The following is a 23,668-nucleotide window of genomic DNA, read 5'->3' as shown; positions in this document are numbered from 1 at the left end:
GTTTAGATGGGGTCTGGGAAATTACTGTAGAAATAAGTAGAAGCTGGATAAAGCTGTCAGAGAGTTGTAGAGCACAGAGGAGGGTGCATGGTCTTCACAGCCAGGCCAGATAGATTCTCATCCCAACTTTTCTCTCGCTGTCTTGGTTGGCTTCTTTATGGTCTCTGAACCTCAACATTCTCGCCTGAAAAATGGGTAAAACTACTTTACTCAGAGGTTATATAAAATTCATTACTCAGAGTAGATAAGCTAAAATGTTACCCTCTTTCTTCTTCCTCTGCAAAAAGAGCAAAGATAGAAAGCTGGGAGAGGCCCAGATAATGTTTCCAAGTGTTGTCAGGAACAAATCTCTGATTCTGTTCCTGTCATCAAAACTGTACCCCATATTGCCTCCATCTCTATACCAGCAGCAAATGCCATGAGTACTTCCAATGATATGTATGTACCTTTGGGTTCCACTTTGAACCTCTTTATTAGTAACTGTGTTCTTTGCTCCTACAGGATTTATGAGCGTGTGATAGACCCTCCTGAGACCAACCTTCCCCCTGGAAGCAACTTATGGCTTGGTCAGCGCAACCAAAAGCATGGTTTATTCAAAGTAAGCACTACCTTCTACTTTTTGCAACATGCTATTCTATGTGCTTGATGTGAATGCACTCACTTAACTGTCACAGCGATTCTATGATGTGGGTGTTTTGAGATTAGACAGAGACTTCAGTGACTTGCCCAAGGTCACACACTTCACTCTGTCAGCTATGGATGATCCAGAATGTAAATAATCCTCACACTATTTCTTATTGCTCTACTTCTGGGAGATTTAAGGTAATCTTCAAGTTCCTTTTCATTCTCAGAATCTTTATTAATTCAGTTTTTGGGTAGATGTCTAGTTTAGATAAACAATAAGAAATGAATCAACTTCCATCAGTTTTGGTTTTCCTGTCTATAAAGAGTGTAATACAATAACTGCATTATTGTGCTTTATAGAAGCATCAGGACTCAGTGATAAAGTGAATTGAAAAAGTTAAAAAACATCATGAAATTTTAAGATAGTCGTGTACTTCAATAGAATGGCAGAATTTTGCTTCTGGCCATATGGTAGACTAGATATTTGTGAAATCCTTTTGCTTCAGAATGCCTATAAATGTTGGATAAAATAGAACAAAAGTCTTTTAAGATTTGTCATTGCACTTACAAGAAGGGAGATCCTTAGAGGCTAAATATATGAAGGGAAGTGAAAACCAAAGGGATGTCTGCCAATACCAAAGAGTTAGATATTTAAGTTTATTACCTTTTTCTTTTAATCTACTTATCTATTCCAACTTCATTGAGATGTCAGTGACATACAACATTATGTATAAGGTGTACATCAGTTTGACACATGTAATATATTGCAAAATGATTTCCACCATAATGTTGTCTAACACTTCCATCACATTACATAATTACCATTTCTTTTTTCATGGTGAGAACATTTAAGATTACTTTCAGCAGCTTTCAAGTTTATAGTACAGTATTATTTGCTGTGATCACTATGCTGTAATTAGGTCCCCAGAACTATTAAAAGTGGAAGATATCCTTTGACCAACATCTGCCCATTCCCCCCACTTTCCCTAAACCCTGGCAACTACTCTGTGTCTATGAATCAGGTTTTTAGAGTCCACACATAAGTGATATCATGCATTATTTGTATTTCTCTATCTGACCTGTTTCACTTTGCATAATGCCCTTAAGATCCATCCATGTTGTTGCAAATGGCAGGATATTTTTTCTCATGATTGAATAATATTCTACTCTGTATGTGTACACATACACACCATATAATCTTAAAATTTTTTTGTTGGAGGTATACATGTATGTTTTCCTTGGAGAGATGTCTATTCAGTTTCTCTGCCCATTTTAAAGTCAGACTTTCTCTTGCTATTGTGTTGTATGAGTTCTTTGTATATTTCAGATATTAACCACTTATCAGCTTTGTGATTTGCAAATATTAGTTGTCCATATATGCAAGGATTGACTTTTGGGTTCCCAATTCTGTTTCATTGGATTATGTGTCTATTTTGCTAAATCATACCGTTTTGATTACTATAGCTTTGTAGTACAAGTTGAAATCAGAAAGTATGGTGCCTCTAACTTTGTTCTTCTTTCTCAGGATTACCTTGGCTATTTGGGGGTCTTACAATGCCTATTTGGCTTTGACAAATTTGGGGATTTTTTTTCAGTATCTGTGAAAAATGCCTTTTGGATTTACATAGGGATTGCATTGAATCTACAGATGACTTTGGGTAGTGAGGGATTTTAACAGTAGTAATTATTCTGATCCATGAATATGGGATATGTTTCCATTCATGTGTGTCTTTTTCAGGTTTTTAATCAGTCATGTAGTTTTCAGTGTACAGATCTTTCGTATCCTTAAATTTATTCCTAAGTATTTTATTAGTTTTGATGCTATTGTTAATGAGGTTGTTTTATTTCTTTTTTGGGTATTTTGTTGTCAGTGTTTAGAAATGCAGCTGATTTTTATATTTTGGTCATGTACCCTACAATTTTACAGACTTTCATTGATTTGTTCTAAAAGTTTTTTGGTGGAGTTTTGGAGTTTTCTGTGTATAAGATTATATCTACAAGCAGTTACCTTTTACTTCTTCATTTCCAATTTGGAAACCTTTTGTTCCTTTTTTTTTTTTTTTTGCCTGATTGCTCTATATAGGGCTTCAAGTATTATGTTGAATATCAATGGTGAGAATGGGCACCAAGTATTTATTCCTGATTTTTGAATGAGTGTTCAATCATTGACTGTTGAGTATGATGTTGACTATGACCTTTATTACATTGGATTATGTTCTTTCTATGCCCAATTTGGGTGTTTCTATCATGAAAGGATACTGCATTTGTCAGATGCTTTTTCTACATCTATTGATAGGATCATATGATTTTTAGCTTTCATTCTGTTAATGTGGTATATCACAATTATTGATTTGCATGACTTGAATCATCCTTGCATCCCAGGGATCAATCTCACTTGACCTTGGTGCATGTTCTTTTAATGTACTCTTAATTTGATTTGCTAATATTTTAAGAATTTTGGCATCTATGATTTTGTTTTCAATCTAGTATTAAAAAAATTAATTTATTTATTTAACTGGAGGCTAATTAATTTACAATGAAAAGAAAGTGAAAGTGAAGTCTCTCAGTCGTGTCCGACTCTTTGCGACCCCATGGACTATAGCCTACCAGGCTCCTCTGTCCATGGGATTTTCCAGGCAATAGTACTGGAGTGGATTGCCATTTCCTTCTCCAGGGGATCTTCCCAACCCAGGGATTGAACCCACGTCTCCTGCATTGTAGACAGATGCTTTACCATCTGAGCCACCAGGGAAGTCCTAATATAGTAGTAGTTTTTGCCATACATTGACGTGAAACAGCCATGGGTGTACATGTGTCCCCCATCCTGAACCCCCCTCCCACCTCCCTCCGCATCACATCCCTCAGGGGCATCTCAGTGCACTGGCCCTGAGCGCCCTGTCTCATACATTGAACCTGGACTGGCGATCTATTTCAATATATGGTAATATACATGTTTCAATGCTATTCTCTCAAATCATCCCACCCTTGCCTTCTTCCACAGAGTCCAAAATCTGTTCTTTACATCTGTGTCTCTTTTGCTGTCTCACCTATATGGTCATTGTTACCATCTTTCTAAATTCCATATATATATGTTAATATACTGTATTGCTGTTTCTTTTTCTGACTTAGTTTACTCTGTATAATAGGCTCCAGTTTCATCCACCTCATTAGAACTTATTCAAATGCATTCTTTTTAATATCTGAGTAATATTCCATTGTGTATATGTACCACAGCTTTCTTATCCATTCACCTGCTGATGGGCATCTAGGTTGTTTCCATGTTCTAGCTATTGTAAACAGTGCTGCAATGAACATTGGGGTACAAGTGTCTCTTTCAATTCTGGTTTCCTCAGTGTGTATGCCCAGCAGTAGGATTGCTGGGTCATATGGGAATTCTACTTCCAATTTTTAAAGGAATCTCCACACTGTTCTCCATAGTGGCTGGACTAGTTTGCATTCCCACCAACAGTGTAAGAGGGTTCCCTTTTCTCCACACCCTCTCCAGCATTTATTGTTTGTAGACTTTTTTGATAGCAGCCATTCTGAATGGCTGGAGAAGGCAATGGCACCCCACTCCAGTACTCTTGCCTGGAAAAATCCCATGGATGGCGGAGCCTGGTAGGCTGCAGTCCTTGGGGTTGCTAAGAGTCAGACATGACTGAGTGACTTCACTTTCTCTTTTCACTTCATGCATTGGAGGAGGAAATGGCAACCCACTCCAGTGTTCTTGCCTAGAGAATCCCAGGGATGGGGAAGCCTGGTGGGCTTCTGTCTATGGGGTCGCACAGAGTCAGACATGACTGAAGCAACTTAGCAGCAGCAGCATTCTGAATGGCGTGAGATGGTACCTCATTGTGGTTTTGATTTGCATTTCTCTGACAATGAGTGATGTTGAGGATCTTTTCATGTGTCTGTTAGCCATCTGTATGTTTTCTTTGGAGAAATGTCTGTTTAGTTCTTTGGCCCATTTTTTGATTGAGTCTTTTATTTTTCTGGAATTGAGCTGCATGAGCTGCTTGTATATTTTTGAGATTAATTCTTTGTGAGTTGCTTCATTTGCTATTGTTTTCTCCCATTCTGAAGGCTGTCTTTTCACCTTGCTGATAGTTTCCTTCGTTGTGCAGAAGCTTTTAAGTTTAATTATGTCCTATTTGTTTAGTTTTGCTTTTATTTCTATTACTCTGGGAGGTGGGTCATAGAGGATCCTGCTGTGATTTGTGTCAGAGAGTGTTTTGCCTATGTTTTCCTTTTAGGAGTTTTATAGTTTCTGGTCTTACATTTAGATGATTAATCCATTTTGAGTTCATTTTGTGTATGGTGTTAGAAAGTGTTCCAGTTTCATTCTTTTACAAGTGGTTGACTAGTTTTCCCAGCACAACTTGTTAAAGAGATTGTCTTTTCTCCATTTGTATATTCTTGCCTCCTTTGTCAAAGATAAGGTGTCCATAAGTCAGGCAGGTTGATTCCTCCAGTTCCATTCTTCTTTCTCAAGATTGCTTTGGCTATTTGAGGTTTTTTGTATTTCCATACAAATAGTGAAATTATTTGTTCTAGTTTTGTGAAAAATATCGTTGGTAGCTTGATAGGGATTGCATTGAATCTGTAGATTGCTTTGGGTAGTATACTAATTTTCACTATATTGATTCTTCTGATACATGAACATGGTATATTTCTCCATCTGTGTCATCTTTGATTTCTTTCACCAGTGTTTTATAATTTTATATATATAGGTCTTTTGTTTCTTTAGGTCGATTTATTCCTAAGTATTTTATTCTTTTTGTCACAATGGTGAATGGAATTGTTTCCTTGATTTATCTTTCTGTTTTCTCATTGTTAGTGTATACGAATGCAAGGGATTTCTACATGTTAATTTTATATCCTGCAACTTTACTATATTCATTGATTAGCACTAGTGATTTTCTGGTGGTATCTTTAGGGTTTTCTATACAGAGGATCATGTCATCTGCAAACAGTGAGAATTTTACTTCTTTTCTAATCTGGATTTATTTTATTTCTTTTTCTTTTCTGATTGCTGTGTCTAAAACTTCCAAACCTATGTTGAAAAGTAGTGGTGAGAGTGGGCACCCTTGTCTCATTCCTCACTTTAGGGGAAATGATTTCAATTTTTCACCATTGAGGATAATGTTTGCTGTGGGTTTATCATATATAGCTTTTATTATGTTGAGGTATGTTCCTTCTATGCCTACTTTCTGGAGGGTTTTTATCATAAATTGATGTTGAAATTTGATGTTGAATGTCAAAGGCTTTCTCTGCATCTATTGAGATAATCATATGGTTTTTATCTTTCAATTTGTTAATGTGGTGTATCACATTGATTTGCAAATGTAGAAGAACCCTTGCATCCCTGGGATAAAACCCACTTGGTCATGATGTATGATCTTTTTAACATGTTGTTGGATTCTGTTTGCTAGAATTTTGTTAAGGATTTTTTTTAAGGATGTTCATCAGTGCTATTGGCCTGTAGTTTTCTTTTTTTGTGGCATCTTTGTCTGGTTTTGGTATTAGGGTGATGATGGCCTCAAAGAATGAGTTTGGCAGTTTACCTTCCTCTGCAATTTTCTGGAAGAATTTGAGTAGAATAGTTGTTAGCTCTTCTCTAAGTTTTTGGTAGAATTCACCTGTGAAGCCATCTGTCCTTGGCTTTTGTTTGTTGGAAGATTTCTGATTACGGTTTCAATTTCTGTGCTTGTGATGGGTCTGTTACAATTTTTCTATTTCTTCCTGTTTCAGTTTTGGAAGGTTATACTTTTCCAAGAATTCATCCATTTCTTCCAAGTTGTCCATTTTATTGGCATATAGTTGCTGATCGTAGTCTCGTATGATCCTTTGTATTTCTGTGTTGTCTATTGTGATTTCTCCATTTTCATTTCTAATTTTATTGATTTGATTCTTTTCCCTTTTTTTCTTGATGAGTCTGGCTAATGGTTTGTCTATTTTATTTTATCTTCTCAAAGAACCAGCTTTTAGCTTTGTTGATTTTGGCTCTGGTCTCTTTTGTTTCTTTTTCATTTATTTCTGCCCTAATTTTTATAATTTCTTTCTTTCTGCTAACCCTGGGGTTCTTCATTTCTTCTTTTTCTAGTTTCTTTAGGTGTAAAGTTAGGTTATTTATTTGATTTTTCTCTTGTTTCTTGAGGTAAGCTTGTATTGCTATGAACCTTCCCCTCAGCACTGCTTTTACTGAATTCCATAGATTTTGGGTTGGCGTGTTTTCATTTTCATTTGTTTCTATGCATATTTTGATTTCTTTTTAAATTTCTTCTGTGATTTGCTGGTTATTCAGAAGTATGTGGTTTAGCTTCCATATGTTTGTATTTTTAATAATTTTTTCCCTGTAGGTAACATCTAATCTTACTGCATTGTGGTCAGAAAAGAGGCTGGAAATGATTTCAACTTTTTTTGAATTTACAAAGGCTAGATTTATGACCCAGGATGTGATCTATCCTGGAGAATGTTCTGTGTGCACTTGAGAAAAAGGTGAAATTCATTTTTTGGGGGTGAAATGTCCTATAGATATCACTTAGGTCTAACTGGTCCATTGTATCATATAAAGTTTGTATTTCCTTGCTAATTTTCTGTTTAGTTGATCTATCCATAGGTGTGAGTGGGGTATTAAAGTCTCCCACTATTATTGTGTTACTGTTTATTTCCCCTTTCATACTTGTTAGCATTTGCCTTACATATTGTGGTGGTCCTGTGTTGGGTGCATATATACTTATAATTGTTATATCTTCTTCTTGGATTGATCCTTTGATCATTATGTAGTGTCCTTCTTTGTCTCTTTTCATGGCCTTTATTTCAATGTCTATTTTATTTGATATGAGTGTTGCTACTCCTGCTTTCTTTTGGTCTCTATTTGTGAAATATCTTTTTCCAGCCCTTCACTTTCAGTCTGTATGTGTCCCTTATTTTGAGGTGGATCTCTTATAGACAATATATATAGGGGTCTTGTTTTTGTATCCATTCAGCTAGTCTTTGTCTTTTGGTTGGGGCATTCAATCCATTTACATTTAGGGTAATTATTGATAAATGATCCCATTGCCATTTACTTTTTGTTTTGAGTTTGAGTTTATAAACCTTTTCTGTGTTTCCTGTCTAGAAAAGATCCTTTAGCATTTGTTGAAAAGCTGGTTTGGTGGTGCTGAATTCTCTCATCTTTTGCTTGTCTATAATGCTTGTGATCCCCTTCATATTTGAATGAGATCCTTGCTGGGTATAGAAATCTGGGTTGTAGATTTTTCTCTTTCATCACTTTAAGTATGTTCTGCCATTCCCTCCTGGCCTGAAGAATTTTTATTGAAAGATCAGCTGTTATCCTTATGGTAATCCCCTTGTGTGTTATTTGTTGTTTTTCTCTTGCTGCTTTTAATATTGGTTCTTTGTGTTTGATCTTCATTAATTTGATTAATATGTGTCTTGGGGTGTTTTGCCTTGGGTTTATCCTGTTTGAGACTCTCGGGGTTTCTTGGACTTGGGTGGCTATTTCCTTCCCCATTTTAGGGAAGTTTTCAACTATTATCTCCTCAAGTATTTTCTCATGGTCTTTCTTTTTGTCTTCTTCTTCTGGGACTCCTATGATTCGAATGTTGGGGCATTTAACATTGTCCCAGTGGTCTCTGAGGTTGTCCTCATTTCTTTAGTTCTTTTTTTCTTTTTTCCACTCTGCTTCATTTATTTCCACCATTCTATTTTCCACCTCCCTTATCCTCTCTTCTGCCTCAGTTATTCTACTATTGGTTCCCTCCAGAGTGATTTTGATCTCAGTTATTGCATTATTCATTATTGACTGACTCTTTTAATTCTTCTAGGTCCTTGTTAACCATTTCTTGCTTCTTCTCAATCCTTGTCTATGATCTATTTATCTGTAACTCCATTTTGTTTTCAAGATTTTGGATCATCTTTACTATCATTATTCTGAATTCTTTTTCAGGTAGATGCCCTATCTCTTTTTTTGTTTGATTTGGTGGGCATTTATCATGTTCATTTACCTACTGAATATTTCTCTGCCTTTTCATTTTGTTTAGATTGCTGTGTTTGGGGTGGCCTTTATGTCTGCAGGAAGTTTGTGGTTTCTCTTTATTGTGGAGGTTTCTCCCTGTGGATGGGGTTGGACTAGTGGCTTGTCAAGATTTCCTTTGTTGGGGAAGCTTGCATTGGTGTTCTGGTGGATGGAACCAGATCTCTTCTCTCTGGAGCGCAGTGAAGTGTCCAGTAGTGAGTTTTGAGGTATCTGTGGCTTTGGTGTGACTTTGGGCAACCTGTATTTTAATGCTTAGGGCTATGTTCCTGTGTTGCTGGAGAATTAGCATGGTATGTCTTGCTCTGGAACTCATTGGCTTTTGGGTGGAGCTTGGTTTCAATGTAGGCATGGAGGCTTTTGGATGAACTCTTGTCAGTTAATGTTCCCTGGAGTGAGCAGTTCCCTGGTGTTTTCAAGTTTGGATTTAAGCCTCCTACCTCTGGCTTTCAGTCTTACTCTTAGTAAGTAGCCTCAAGACTTCATTCATGGAGCACTGATGATAAATCATCTAGGTTAATGGTGAAAAGATTCTCCATACTGAGGGACACCCAGAGAGGTTCACAGAGTTACATGGAGAAGAGAAGAGGGAGGTGGGAGATAGAGCTGACCAGGAGAAGAAGAGGCGAAATCAGAAGGAGAGAGAGCAATCTAGCCAGTAATCAATTCCCTATGTGCTCTCCACAGTCTGGAACACCCAGAGAGGTTCACAGAATTACATAGAGAAGAGAAGAGGGAGAAGGGAGATAGAGGTGACTAGGAGGGGAAGAAGGGAAGTCAAAAGGGGAGAGACCAATCTAACCAGTAAGCAGTTCCCTAAGTGTTTTCCACAGCCTGGAACACCCAGAGAGATTCACAGAGTTAGGTAGAGAAGAGAAGGGGGAGGGAGGAGATAGAGGTAACTTGGGGAAGAAAAGGGAGAGTGAAAAGGGGAGAGAGCAATCAAGCTAGTAATCACACCTGTAAGTAAAAATGGGTACTGAAGATTAGAGTCTTAAAGGTACAAAATTGATAACAAATATCAAAAAGCAAAGATTAAAAACCTAGAGTAGAGGTTAGATTCTCAAAGATACAATATTAAAAATACAAAACAAAATCAATCACAAAAATTATAAAAAATATATATGTGAAATTTGCTTTAAAAATAGGGTCTTTTTTTGCAAGATAATAGTAGGTTATAAAAATGAAAATTAAAGGAGTAATAAAGAGCTTAAAATAAAATAATAAAAATGATAATAGTAAAAATATATCTAGGAATTTCTCTGGAGCTGTTCAGGGCAGTGTGGGGTCAGTTCAGTTTCAGATAGTTCCTTGTTCCAGCTTATACTTCTTCTCAAGGTCTATAGGCCCCCTCCAATGCTTAGTCAATGTTAACTAATCTGTTGCCCCTGTCACTTCCAGAGTGGCTCCCTCTTCATTGTTTATTTTGGCTTCCTCTGCAAGTCTCTTCAGTGTCTAATTTCCACCCTGACACAAGGGGGGTCACTTATTTAGGCTCATTTGTTCAATTGTGCTGTGGGGAGGGAGGAACACTGCAAACAAATATCACTGGCGTGTGTGGGGAGTGCTCACAGTGTATGGACCACACTGAGTTTGCCCCAGCTCACAGCGCGTGTGCTTTCCTGGTCTACACTGCTCAGGCTCCAGGTTGCTCTGAAGGGGAACTGTCCAAAGCAGCCCTGGGTCGCATGCACTTCCCAAGCCTAAGCTGCTCAGGTTCAGGTTTTTAGGTATTCCACAAAGGCACAGACTCGGTTGGGCCTGCGTTTTGTGGCCTTCCCAGGTCCAGGAGCTCGGGCGACCAGGTGCTTGGCGAGCACACTGTCGCAGGTGTATGGTGCATCTTATCACCACCCTGTTCCCAGCTGCTTGGTTTCCTGGATGCACAGCAAGAGCACCATTTCAGGTGTGCCACGTGTCGCTTCTGGGGGGCTGATCTCAGGCTGCGACCCTCCTGGCAGATGTCAACCGTCCAGGATCCCAGAAGACGTGGTTAGCAACTGGGAGCCTGCTCACAGTTTGGTGGAGGATGCCATCTCTGGGGCTGAGATTGCCTCTCGCCTTCCGGCTTTGGATGTTGCCCACAGGGGAATGGGCCAGTCCATAGCCAGCTAGCTCTCCTTTGGTATTCGTTCAATCCTTTGTTCCATGAGCTGGCCAGGCTCTGTCTTGGGTTAGAACTTTTCGTGGGGAAGTTCTCTCTCTCTCTGTTTTCTTTTTTTCCTCTCTCAGGCCATCCCACAGTTTGGGTTGCTATCTCACCTTAGCTCCTTCAGGGCATTCAGGCCTGGTCCTTACCCTAAGCATGCAACCTGCACCTCCCCTGCTCGCTGGTGGCAGATGCGAGCGTCTTGAGTATTTCTCTGCTGGGAGTTTTGGTTAAGGCATGTATTCTGTGGGTTTTGTTTTTTGTTTTTTTCCCTCCTGGTTATGTTGCCCTCTGAGATTCCAAAACTCCCCACAGACCCATTGGTGAGAGGGTTTCCTGGTGTTTGGAAACTTCCTCTCCTTCACAACTCCCTCCCCAGGATGGGTCTCTGTCCTAACGCTTTTGTCTTTCTTTTTGTCTTTTATATTTTGTCCTACCTCCTATCCAAGAGAATGGGCTGCCTTTCTGGGTGCCTGGTGTCTTCTGCTACCATTCAGAAGTTGTTTTTTGGAAGTTGCTCAACATTCAACTGATCTTTTGATGATTTCATTGGGGAGAAAGTGGTCTCCCTGTCCTATTCCTGTGCCATCTTAGGACTGCCCCCCTAGCATCTATGTTTATCAAGGATATTGGTATATAGATTTCTTTTTCTGTAGTTTATTTTCTGGCTTTGGTATCAGGGTAATACTAACCTTGAAAAATAAGTTTAAGCATGTCTCTGCCTCTAACTTTTCTTGAAAATTTGAGAAGGACTGGCATTAACTCTTTAAATGTTTGGTAGACCAGTGAAACCATTTGATCTTGGGCTTTTTTTCCTTTTTTGAAAATTATGGTATAATTCATATAAAATAAATTTCCCTTTAAATTTATGGTTCTCTGAGTTTTAGGAATTTTATACAGTCATGTATACCATCATAATCAAGATAAAGGATTGTTGATAACCTCCAGAAATTCTATTGTACTGCACTTTGTTCAAGTCTTCTCCTTATCCTAAATCTCTAGGAATCAATGATTTGTTGTCTTCTCCTAGAATTTTGCCTTTCCCAGAATGTGTTATAAATGGAATCATTTATATGTGTATGTATATATGTTGAGATTCACCCATGCTATTGTGTATATCAAGATTCATTCTTTATTGCTGAGTTGCATTCCAGTTCTATTGTATGCATATACTATAATTTGTCCGTTCATGAGAATTTAGGTTGTTTTGAGTATTTATGAATAAAGCTACTAAAATGTTTGCATACAGGCTATTTATGAAAAAAAGAAGTTTTCATTTTCATTTGGGTAAATATGTTGGAGTGGGATTGCTGGCCTGTATCTTAAGTGTGGGACTTCCTTTGTGGCTCAGTGGTAAAGAATCCACCTGCCAATGCAAGAGATGTAGGTTTGATGCCTGGGTTGGGAAGATCCCCTGGAGAAGGAAATGGCAACCCACTCCAGTATTCTTGCCTGGGAAATCCATGGACAGAGGAACCTGGTGGGCTACAGACCATGGGGCTGAGAAGAATCAGACACGACTTAGGTACTAAACAGCAACAACAATATTAAATGTGTGTTTAACATCATCAAAAAATGCCAATTTACTTTTCAAAGTGGCTATATTATTTTAAACTATCATTAGCAATATTTAAGAGTTCCATTTAGAGTCTTAAATTTCAACATTCTGTGTGGGATATGAAGAATGGCTTGTATTCCATGCAAGATTAAAAATTAGGACAGAAACTTGTAAAATAAAGCCACGATACTGAAGACTACCCCTTCAGTGAAAGGATAGGCAGAAGTAGTCTACTAACTGTTGTTTCTTGATTTGCATACAGATTTCTCAGGAAACAGGTCAGGTGGTCTGGTACTCCCATCTCTATAAGAATTGTCCACAGTTTGTTGTGATCCACACAGTCAAAGGCTTTGGCATCGTGAATAAAGCAGAAGTAGATATTTTTCTTGAATTGTCTTGCTTTTTCTATGATACAACAAATGTTGGCAATTTGGTCTCTGGTTCCTCTGCCTTTTTAAAACCCAGTTTGTACATGTGGAAGTCCTCAGTTCATGTACTGTTGAAGCCTAGCTTGAAGGATTTTGAGCATTACCTTGCTATAGCATGTGAAATGAGTGTGATTGTACAGTAGTTTGAACATTCTTTGCCATTGCCGTTCTTTGAGATTGGTATGAAAACTGACCTTTTCCAGTCCTGTGGCCATTGCTGAGTTTTTCAAATTTGCTGTCATATTGAGTACAGAATTTTAAAACAGCATCATTCTTTAGGATTTAAAATAGGCCAGCTGGAGTTCCATCACCTCCACTTGCTTTGTTCATAGTAATGAGTTCCTTGATGGCTCAGTGGGTAAAGAATCTGCCTGCAGTGCAGGAGACATAGAAGACACAGGTTCAATCCCTGGATCAGAAAGATCCCCTGGAGAAGGAAATGGTAACCCAGTCCACTATTTCTTGCCTGAAAAATCTCATGGACATAGGAGCCTGGCAGGCTACAGTCCAAAGGGTCACCAAGAGCTGGACTTGACCGAGCAACCAAGCACATACAATGCTTCCTAGACCCACTTGAATTTGCATTCCAGGATTTCTGCCTCTAGGTGAGTGACCACACCATTATGGTTATCCAGGTGATTAAGAACTTTTTTGTATATTTTTTAGTATATTCTTGCCACTGCTTCTTAGTCTCTTCTGCTTCTGTTATGTCCTGGCAGTTTCTGTCCTTTATTGTGCCCATCTTTGCATGAAATGTTCCTTTGGTATCTCCAATTTTCTTGACAAGATCTCTAGTCTTTCTCATTCTGTTGTTCTCCTCTCTCTATGCATGATTCATCACACTTCTAATAGTGCCCATAACTCCTTTCTCCCATTATCTTTTGGAGTTTTCAAATATTTATGGAAGTATATATACACATATACACACTAGACACTTCCTCTTTGGACGAAAAGCTATGACAAATCTAGACAACGTATTAAAAAGCAGAGACATTACTTTGCCAACGAAGGTCTGTCTTAGTCAAAGTTATGGCTTTTCCAGTAGTCATGTATGAATGTGAGCGTTGGACCATCAAGAAGGTTGAGTGCTGAAGAATTGTTCTGGAGAAGATTCGTGAGAATCCCCTGTACTGAAAGTATATCAAGCCAGTCAATCCCAAAGGATATCAACCCTGAATATTCACTGGAAGAACTGATGCTGAAGCTCCAATCCTTTGGCCACCTGTTGAGAATATATTACTCACTGGAAAAGACCCTGATGATGGGAAAGACTGAGGGCAGGAGGAGAAGGGACTATAGAAGATGAGATGTTAGATGGCATCATGGAATCAATGGACATGAGTTTGAGAAAGCTCCAGGAGATGGTGAAGGACAAGGAAGCCTGATGTTCTGTAGTCCATGGGGGTCGCCAAGAGTCAGAGAGAACTTAGCAACTGAACTTCAACAGAAGTGTGATGGTTAAGAGTATTGCAAAGTTGATAAGACATCAACTCTGATTATAGAAAACACAGTACAATCAAAGAGTAAGCTCTTGCTGTCTATAAAAAGTCACTCAGAAAACCTAGAAGCTTAAACAAGTCATTTTATTCAGTTCATAATTCTTTGGGTTGATGGGATGACATTTCTGGTTTAGTCAGGGTATGCCGGTAATCTACTGAGCTCTCTGATATGGCTGTAAGGAATTGGTTGGTCAATAGATATCTTCTTCACAACTCTGGTGGCAGGCTGGCTGTTGACTGCTGTTCTCCCCCAGGTGGAGTCTACTCCAGCTTATTCACATGGAAATTTTAAAATTTCAAAAAGAATAGAGGAAGCCTTAGAATTCTAGTGCATTTTAAGGCTCTGCTTGATCATGTTTGCTAATAATTTATTGCTCAAAGAAAGTCATATGACCAAATCTAGTAGCAAGGGGTAAGTAAATAGACTTCATCTCTTGAAGTATTCTGCAGTATAACATTGCAAGGATATGGATACAAGGAATGGAAGAATTTTGGATCATTTTCATAATCTGTTACACAAATGAGGATAGACAGAAAGCCAAATCTAGATGTATTGGCAGAATAGCAGAACACCCAAGGACACAGAGAAGATCTTAATAATAGCTGGAGGAAAAAAGCTAACCTTTTTAGAAAAGAATAACTCAGGCTAAACATCTGGAAGTTTGAGCAAGAAGAAAATGGGAGAAGGTGTAAAAACCAATGTGAATAACAAATGCACACAAAAAACACTCTGAAAATAAAACCAATAGTAATTAATTATTAACAGTTTTGTGCCAATGAAATAGAAAACTAGAGAAAAATGAATAATTCCTTATTATATACATGATCAAAATGGATTTAAGAAGTGAAAAACCCAGATAGTCTTGGAATCTTTAACATATCATAAAAAATTTATATTTTAAAATCTGTATACTGTACCAATTAGCTTTTGATGCATAACAAATTGAAGCTTAGCAGCTTGAACAGCAACCATTTGTGCAGTTCAGAATTCTGTGCGTTGGCAATTTGGGCTGGGTTTTGCTGACTGGTTCTTACATTCTCAGTGAGTTCACTTTGTAGCATCTTTGGTCAGCTGCTAGGTTTTCTAGGGGCTGACTGTTCTAGAATGTTTAGTTTGGTTTATCTCTGCTACATGTTATAGTCTAGTCCAGTTTTTTTAACATGATTGCTGACAAGGGTTTCTAGAGCTGGAACAAAACTTTGAATGGCCTTTTGAAGCCTGCAGTTGAAACTTGCACATTATTTTTCTGCACTTTACTGGCCAAACCAAGTTACAAGGCCAGATTTAAGAGTATGGGAAATAGACTCTGCCTTTTGATGAGATATGCTACAAATTCTCATTACACAGAGCGTGGAACCGGCAAAGAGCAAAGGACTGTGACCATTTTTGCAGTCTACGATGTCTTTCCACCAAATAAGCACTGGATTCAGACAGTTATACAAGGGAGCTGTATTACACCCAAGGAAACATCTCTTATTTTATATAAACTCTTCCAGAGGAGAAAATAAATGAAAACACTACCCATCTCATTTTATAAGGATAGAGTTACTTTGATGTGTAAACTAGACAGGAATTACACAAGAAATTGTACAAGCTAATTTACTTCAAAAGTAAATTACATGGATTAACATGTTTAAACACAGATTAACATGTTAAACAAAATATTAGCAAACTGAGTGTATCTGTGTGTGTGTGTGTGAAAGACAGAGCGAGCGAGAGAGCCTGTTGGTTATTTCAATCAATAATATAAATCTGTTTTCATCATCAGAATATTTGTTCATTTCTGTGGTTATCTCAAGAGGCAGAAAAAAACACTACATGAAATTCAATACTGATTCATGACAAAAAAAGTTCTTAGCAAAATCAGAATAGAAGAAAACATTAAGCTGATAAAAAGTACATGACGAAAACATACATAGAAACATCACACTTATGGTTTAAATATTAAGAAGATTCCTACTGAAATCAGAAATCATGTAGGAATCTCTATTACCATGTTTCTTTTCAACACTTTACTGTAGGTCCTTACCAGCAAAGTAAGTTAAAACCTTTAGGATTATGAAAAAGAAAAACATACTTATTCACAAAGTATGTAATAGTCTACAAAAATTGGATTCATGAGTAATTACAATTGCCAAGAGACTTCAGAAAGACTGGACACTTCTGTTGGCTTTTTTTGGATACTCTTTTTGTATGAACAAAAGTTTTCACTTTATTTGAGTAAATATAAAATCAAAAAACAAAGTCAGCTGCATTACTGAATGAAATTTGCAGCAGGAACAACAAAAATGCAGTTAGATATAACATTTTGTTTATAATAACAATGTATAGGTACTTAAGCACAAATAAAATCAAATATATCCATGACAGTTATGAAGCAAATTATAAAATTCTATTATAAACTATATTAAAGAACATCTAAATTGGAAAAGATATACCATGTTCCTGGAGAAGAAGGTTTTAAATAGTAATGCAGTTCTTCCCAAATTGATCTGTAGATTCAGTTAACTTGTAATAAATTTCCAACAGGATTTTTTTTTTGGATGGAATCTATAAGCTGATTTTAAAATTTATGTAGAAGATTGAAGAAAGAAGAAAAGTGAAAGTGTTAGTTTCTCAGTTGTGTCTGACTCTGTGATCCCATGGACTGTAACATACCAGGCTCCTCTGTCTGTGGAATTCTCCAGACAAGGATACTGGAGTGGGTAGCCATTCTCTTCTCCAGGGAATCTTCCTGACTCAGGGATCAAACTGGTTCTCCTACACTGCAGGCAGTAAAGATTCTTTACTGTCTGAGCCACCAGGGAAGCCCTATGGAGGATTAAAGAACAAGAATAATGACAATTCTGAAGAAGAAAAAGGAAGAGGGACTTGCTCTTTTAGATATAAAGGCTTATAATAAACTCACAGGAATCTTATAGTGCAAGAATTGGCATATGAGTCAATAGAACAGATGGAGAAGTCAGATACTGTTCCATTATATATGGCAACTTGGAAACTTGAAATGGCATATCAGATACATGATGAGAGGATGTATTCATTGATAAATGTTTAGGAAACTCAGTTAACTAAATATTTCATGTATATATAAATTGATATGATTGACTGTGTATAGTGACAGGAAAGGCTTTAAGTATTTATTTGCATACCATATCCAAAAAAACAATTAACATTTAGAATTAACTTAAATACCTAAACATTAAAACTTTAAAAGTTTTTAGAAGACAAATAGAAGCAAATCTTCATGTTCTTGGAGTAGAGAACAATTTCTTAAGGTCAAAAAATACAGAATCATTAAAGGAAATATTGATAAGTTTAATATATAGAATACAAAGATCTGTTTATGAAAGATAATCTTGGCAACAATGATCAGTTAGCAAAGAAATATTGAATAATATTCATTAAAGAAATGCTACAAATCAAGACTCTCATAACTCAATAAGAAATCTAGCAAAATATGTATAAAAGGCAGTCCTTCAAAGTGGAAGCAAATAGATGTATTAAAAGGAATTCCATTTCAGTAGTTATCTTGGAAATGCAAATTGGAACCATTAGGAGATATTGTTTCTTAGCTGGGATTCCCAGGTGACAGAGTGGTACAGAATGTGCCTGGCAACGTAGGAGATGTGGTTTAGATCCCTGGTTCTGAAGATCCCCTGGACTAGGAAATGGCAACTCATTCTGATATTCTTGCCTGGAAAATCCCATGGAGAGAGGAGCCTGGCGGGCTACAGTTTATGAGGTCGCAAAGAGTGGTGCGTGACTGAGCACATACCCACAATTCTTAGCCATCATTCTAACAAAATGGAAAAAGAAAAAAAACAAAAAAAAACCAAACCAACAATGTTAAGTGTGAAGGAGATAGTTGTCATGTGTTCACTGTAGTGGAAATTTGAACTGGTAGAACAGCTAGGGAGAGCAATTGGGGAGATTTTTTATAAAATTGAAGATGTGCATAACTTATGACACAGGAACCCAACTTCTAGGTATAAATCCTGAACAAACTCTTCTTTCCATGTTTCTCTATTAAAGAAACTCATGTACCCAAGGAGATATGTACAAGCATTATCACAGGAGCATTTGTTTTTTTAAATTTCAAAAACTTAAAAAAAAGACAAACCAAGCTGTCCATCATTAGAATATTTAAATTGTGGTAAACATTAAAATCTTAGAAATTGAATAAAAATTGATGAATTGCAAACATAATGTTGAATGAAAAAGCAAGGTGTGGAAGAAAATTATGGTATTAAATCATTTATATGTTTAAAAATGCAAAACAATCCTATATATTGCTTATTTATACATTTATGGTTGGATGGCATCACTGACTCAATGGTCATGCATTTGAGTAAGCTCTGAGACTTGGTGATGGACAGGGAAGCCTGGTGTGTTGCAGTCCATGGGGTCGCAAAGAGTCAGACACGACTGAGCAACTGAACTGAACTGATGGGTGAAAAGATAAAGACATGGGAATTGATAAGCTTAAATTCAGACTAGTTTAACTTCTGAGAGGAAGAAATGGGATTTTATTAGGGATGGGTATCCAGAAGGCTTCAACTATAGTGATATAACATTTTATTTAAGGTAGGTGGTAAATTCACAGGTATTTGCCATAGATTGGTTTCAACCCTTTTGTGCATCATACATATTCAAAATAAAAAAAAGTGACATAACTTTTACAGTGATAATTCACACACGTATAAAAGTAAGTACATATATCTATATACATACGTGTGATTTTTTTCATGTTCTATGATTTTTCCATGTGTCCAAGAATCAACAGAAATTTGCCAAAGTGTCCCTGCTCCAAACTAGCTCTCATTTAATGCTGTTTCTTGTTCTGTTGCTAGATAACTGGTGGTGAACCTACACTTTTCTTAGGGACTTTGGGTCTGTAACAAAGAGCAGCAGCTATTTCCCAGTCCTGAAAAGGGTCAGAATCATGTGAGGGAGACTTTAATATTCAAATTCCTGTGTTGAGAATCTGAAGTATAGGGTTTGGGAATCTATTTATTTATTTAAATTAAAAAATATTTTGTTTTAATTGGAGGTTAATTATAATATTGTGGTTTTTGCCATACATTGACATCAGCCGTGCGTGCACATGTGTCCCCCTATCTTGAATCCCTCTCCCACCTCCCTCCCCACCCTAACCCTCTGGGTTGACCCAGAGCACCAGCTTTGTGTGCACTGCTTCATGCATCAAACTTGCACTGGTCATCTGTTTTACATATAGTTATATACATGTTTAATATATATACATGTATATATATATACATGTTATTCTCTCACATCATCCCACCGTCACCTTCTCCCACATAGTTCAAACGTCTGTTCTTTACATCTATGTCTCTTTTACTGTCTTGCATATAGGGTTTTGTTGTTACCATCTTTCTAAATTCCATCTATATGTGTTAATATACTGTATTGGTGTTTCTCTTTCTTAGTTCACTCTGTATAATAGGTTCCAGTTTCATCCACCTCATAGAACTGACTCAAATGCATTTTTTTTAATAGATGAGTAATATTCCATTGTGTATATGTACCACAGCTTTCTTATCCATTCATCTGCTGATGGACATCTAGGTTGCTTCCATGTCCTGGCTATTATAAACAGTGTTGTGATGAACAGTGGGGTACATGTGTCTCTTTCGATTCTGGTTTCCTTGGTGTATATGCCCAGCAGTGGGATTGCAGGGTCATATGGCAGTTCTGTTTCTAGTTTTTTAAGGAATCTCCACATGGTTCTCCATTGTGGCTGTACTAGCTTGAATTCCTACCAACAGTGTAAGAGGGTTCCCTTTTCTCCACACTCTCTGCAGCATTTATTGTTAGCGGACTTTTTGATGGCAGTCATTCTGACTAGCATGAGATGGTGCCTCATTGTGGTTTTGATTTGCATTTCTCTGATAATGAGTGATGTTGAGCACATTTTCATGTGTTTGTTAGCCATCTGTGTGTCTTCTTTGAAGAAATGTCTGTTTAGATCTTTGGCCCACTTTTTGATTTAGTCATTTATTTTTCTGGTATTGAGCTGCATGAGTGGCTTGTATATTTTTGAGATTAATTCTTTGTCAGTTGTTTCATTTGCTTTCATTATCTCCCATTCTGAAGGCTGTCTTTTTACCTTGCTTATAGTTTCCTTTGTTGTGAAAAAGCTTATGTTTAATTGGGTCCCATTTGTTTATTTGTGCTTTTGCTTCCATTACTCTGGGAGGTGGTCATAGAGGATCTTGCTGTGATTTATGTCATATTTATGATATAGTCTATCCTGGAGAATGTTCCGTGTGCACTTGAGACAAAGGTGAAATGCATTGTTTTGGGGCGAAATGCCCTGTAGATATAAATTAGGTCTAACTGACCCATTGTATCATTTAACTTGTGTTTCCTTGCTAATTTTCTCTTTGGTTCATCTATCCATAGGTGTTAGTGGGGTAAGTCCCCTACTATTGTTCTCTTACTGTTAATTTCCCCTTTCATACTTGTTAGCATTTGTCTTATGTATTGAGGTACTCCTATATTGGGTGCATATATATTTATAATTGTTATATCTTCTTCTTGGATTGATCCTTTGATCATTATGTGCCCTTTGTCTCTTATCACGGTCTTTATTTTAACGTTTATTTATCTGAGTATTGCTACTCCTGCTTTCCTTTCATCTCCATTTGCATGAAATATCTTTCCAGCCTCTCACTTTCAGTCTGTATATGTCCCTAGGTTTGAGGTGGGTCTCCTGTAGACTGTATATATAGGGGTCTTGTTTTTGTATCCATTCAGCCAGTCTTTGTGTTTTGGTTGGAGCATTTAACCCATTTACATTTAAGGTAATTATTGATAAGTACAAAAGGCCTCTTAATGAAAATGAAAGTGGAGAGTGAAAAAGTTGGCTTAAAGCTCAACATTCAGAAAACGAAGATCATGGCATCTGGTCCCATCACTTCATGGGAAATAGATGGGGAAGCAGTGGAAACAGTGTCAGACTTTTTTTCTGGGGCGGGGGCGGGCTCCAAAATCACTGCAGATGGTAACTGCAGCCATGAAATTAAAAGATGCTTACTCCTTGGAAGGAAAGTTATGACCACCTAGATAGCATATTTAAAAGCAGAGACATTACTTTGCCAACAAAGGTCCGTCTAGTCAAGGCTATGGTTTTTCCTGTGGTCATGTATGGATGTGAGAGTTGGACTCTGAAGAAAGCTGAGCGCCGAAGAATTGATGCTTTAGAACTGTGGTGTTGGAGAAGACTCTTGAGAGTCCCTTGGACTGCAAGGAGATCCAACCAGTCCATTCTGAAGGAGATCAGCCCTGGGATTTCTTTGGAAGGAATGATGCTAAAGCTGAAACTCCAGTACTTTGGCCACCTCATGTGAAGAGTTGACTCATTGGAAAAGACTCTGATGCTGGGAGGGATTGGAGGAAGGAGGAGAAGGGGATGACAGAGGATGAGATGGCTGGATGGCATCACTGACTCGATGGACATGAGTCTGAGTGAACTCCAGGAGTTGGTGATGGACAGGGAGGCCTGGTGTGCTGCGATTCATGGGGTCGCAAAGAGTCGGACACGATCGAGCGACTGAACTGAATGATCCCATTACCATTTACTTTGTTGTTTCAGGTTCATTTTTTTTTTTTTTATAAACCTTTCTGTGTTTCCTGTCTAGAGAAGATCCTTTAGTATTTGTTGAAGAGCTAGTTTGGTGGTGTTGAATTCTCTCAGCTTTTGCTTGTCTGTAAAGCTTTTGATTTCTCCTTCATATCTGCATGAGATCCTTGTTGGGTAGAGTAATCTTGGCTGTAGATTTTTCTCTTTCATCACTTTAACTATGTCCAGTCATTTCCCTTCTGGCCTGAAGAGTTTCTATTGATAGATCAGCTGTTATCCATGTGGAGATCCCCTTGTGTGTTATTTGTTGCTTTTCCCTTGCTGCTTTTAATATTTTCTCTTTGTGTTTGATCTTTGTTAGTTTGATTAATATGTGACTTGTGGTGTTTTGCCTTGGGTTTATCCTGTTTGGGCCTCTCTGGGTTTCTTAGGGTTGGGTAGATATTCCCTTCCTCATTTTAGGGAAGTTTTCAACTATTATCTCTTCAAGTATTTTCTCATGCCCTTTCTTTTTGTCTTCTTCCTCTGGGACACCTATGATTCAAATGTTGGGGCATTTAACATTTCCCCAGAGGTCTCTGAAGTTGTCCTCATTTCTTTCTTTTTTCCTCTATGATTCATTTATTTCCACCATTCTATCTTCCACCTCACTTATCCTCTCTTCTGCCTTAGTTACTCTACTGTTGGTTCCCTCCAGAGTGCTTTTAATCTCAGTTATAAGTGTTCATTATTGATCAATTCTTCTTTATTTCTTCAAGGTCCTTGTTAAGCATTTCTTGCATCTTCTCAGTACTTGCCTCTAGTCTATTTATCTGTAACTCCATTTGTTTTCAAGATTTTGGATCATTTTTACTATCATTATTCTGAAAACTTTTTCATGTAGAGCCCCTATCTCCTCTTTTGTTTGGTTTTGTGGGTTTTTATCATGTTCCTTCACCTGCTGAATATTTCTCTGCCTTTTCATTTTGTTCAGCTTGCTGTGTTTGGGATGCCCTTTCTGCAGGCTGGATGTTCATGATTCCTCTTAATTGTGGAGTCTGCTCCCTGTGGGTGGGGTTGGACCAGTGGCTTGCCAAGGTTTCCTGGCTGGGGAACTTGCATCTGTGTTCTGGTAGGTGGAGCTGGATCTCTTCTCTCTGGAGTGCAATGAAGTGTCCAGTAGTGAGTTTTTGGGTGTTTATGGGTTTGGCATGGCTTTGGGCACCTGTCTTTTAATGTTCCGGGTTGTATTCCTGTTTTTCTGGAGAATTAGTGTAATGTGTCTTGCACTGGGACTTGTTGCTCTTGGGTGGAGCTTGGTTTTAGTGCAGGTATGGAGACTTTTGGGTGAGCTCTTGCCTATTAGTGTTCCCTGGAGTCAGGAGTTCTCTGATGTCCTAAAGTTCTGGAGTTAAGCCTTCTGCCTCTGGCTTTCAGTCCTCAAGACTTCTCCATCCATAAAGCACAAAAGATAAAACCCCTAGGTTAATGGTGAAACAATTATCCACAGCCAGGAATACCCAGAGAGATTCACAGAGTTATGTAGAATAGAGAAGAAGGAAGGGGAATATAGAGATGACCAGGAAGAGAAAAGGGAGAGTCAAAAGGGGGGAGAGCAATCTAGCCAGTGATCAAATTTGTAAGTGCTTGTTTCAGCCTAGAACACCCGGAGAGGTTCACTGAGTTATATAGAGATAGACAGAGGTGACTTGGAGAAGAAAAGGGAGAGTCAAAAGGGAAGATAGCAATCAAGCCAGTAATCAAATCTCTGCATGAAAATGGATACTGA

General features: G+C 37.8%; 1 protein-coding gene across 2 annotated transcripts in view; it reads left to right on the top strand.

The window, feature by feature from the left end:
• The window catches only part of NELL1 (neural EGFL like 1), a 1,051,740-nt gene that overhangs the window by 209,456 nt on the left and 818,616 nt on the right, over positions 1 to 23,668 (top strand). For both annotated transcript variants that reach the window (XM_061406202.1, XM_061406204.1), the window contains exon 5: positions 502 to 598. In XM_061406202.1, the coding sequence (XP_061262186.1) occupies positions 502 to 598 (97 nt within the window). The remainder of the gene's footprint in view (positions 1 to 501; positions 599 to 23,668) is intronic.

The sequence above is a fragment of the Bos javanicus genome, chromosome 29, assembly GCF_032452875.1.
Source record: "Bos javanicus breed banteng chromosome 29, ARS-OSU_banteng_1.0, whole genome shotgun sequence".
NCBI classification, from domain to species: domain Eukaryota; kingdom Metazoa; phylum Chordata; class Mammalia; order Artiodactyla; family Bovidae; genus Bos; species Bos javanicus.
The sequence above is the reverse complement of the archived record's forward strand: the minus strand, read 5'-3'. Positions and strand labels throughout refer to the sequence as shown.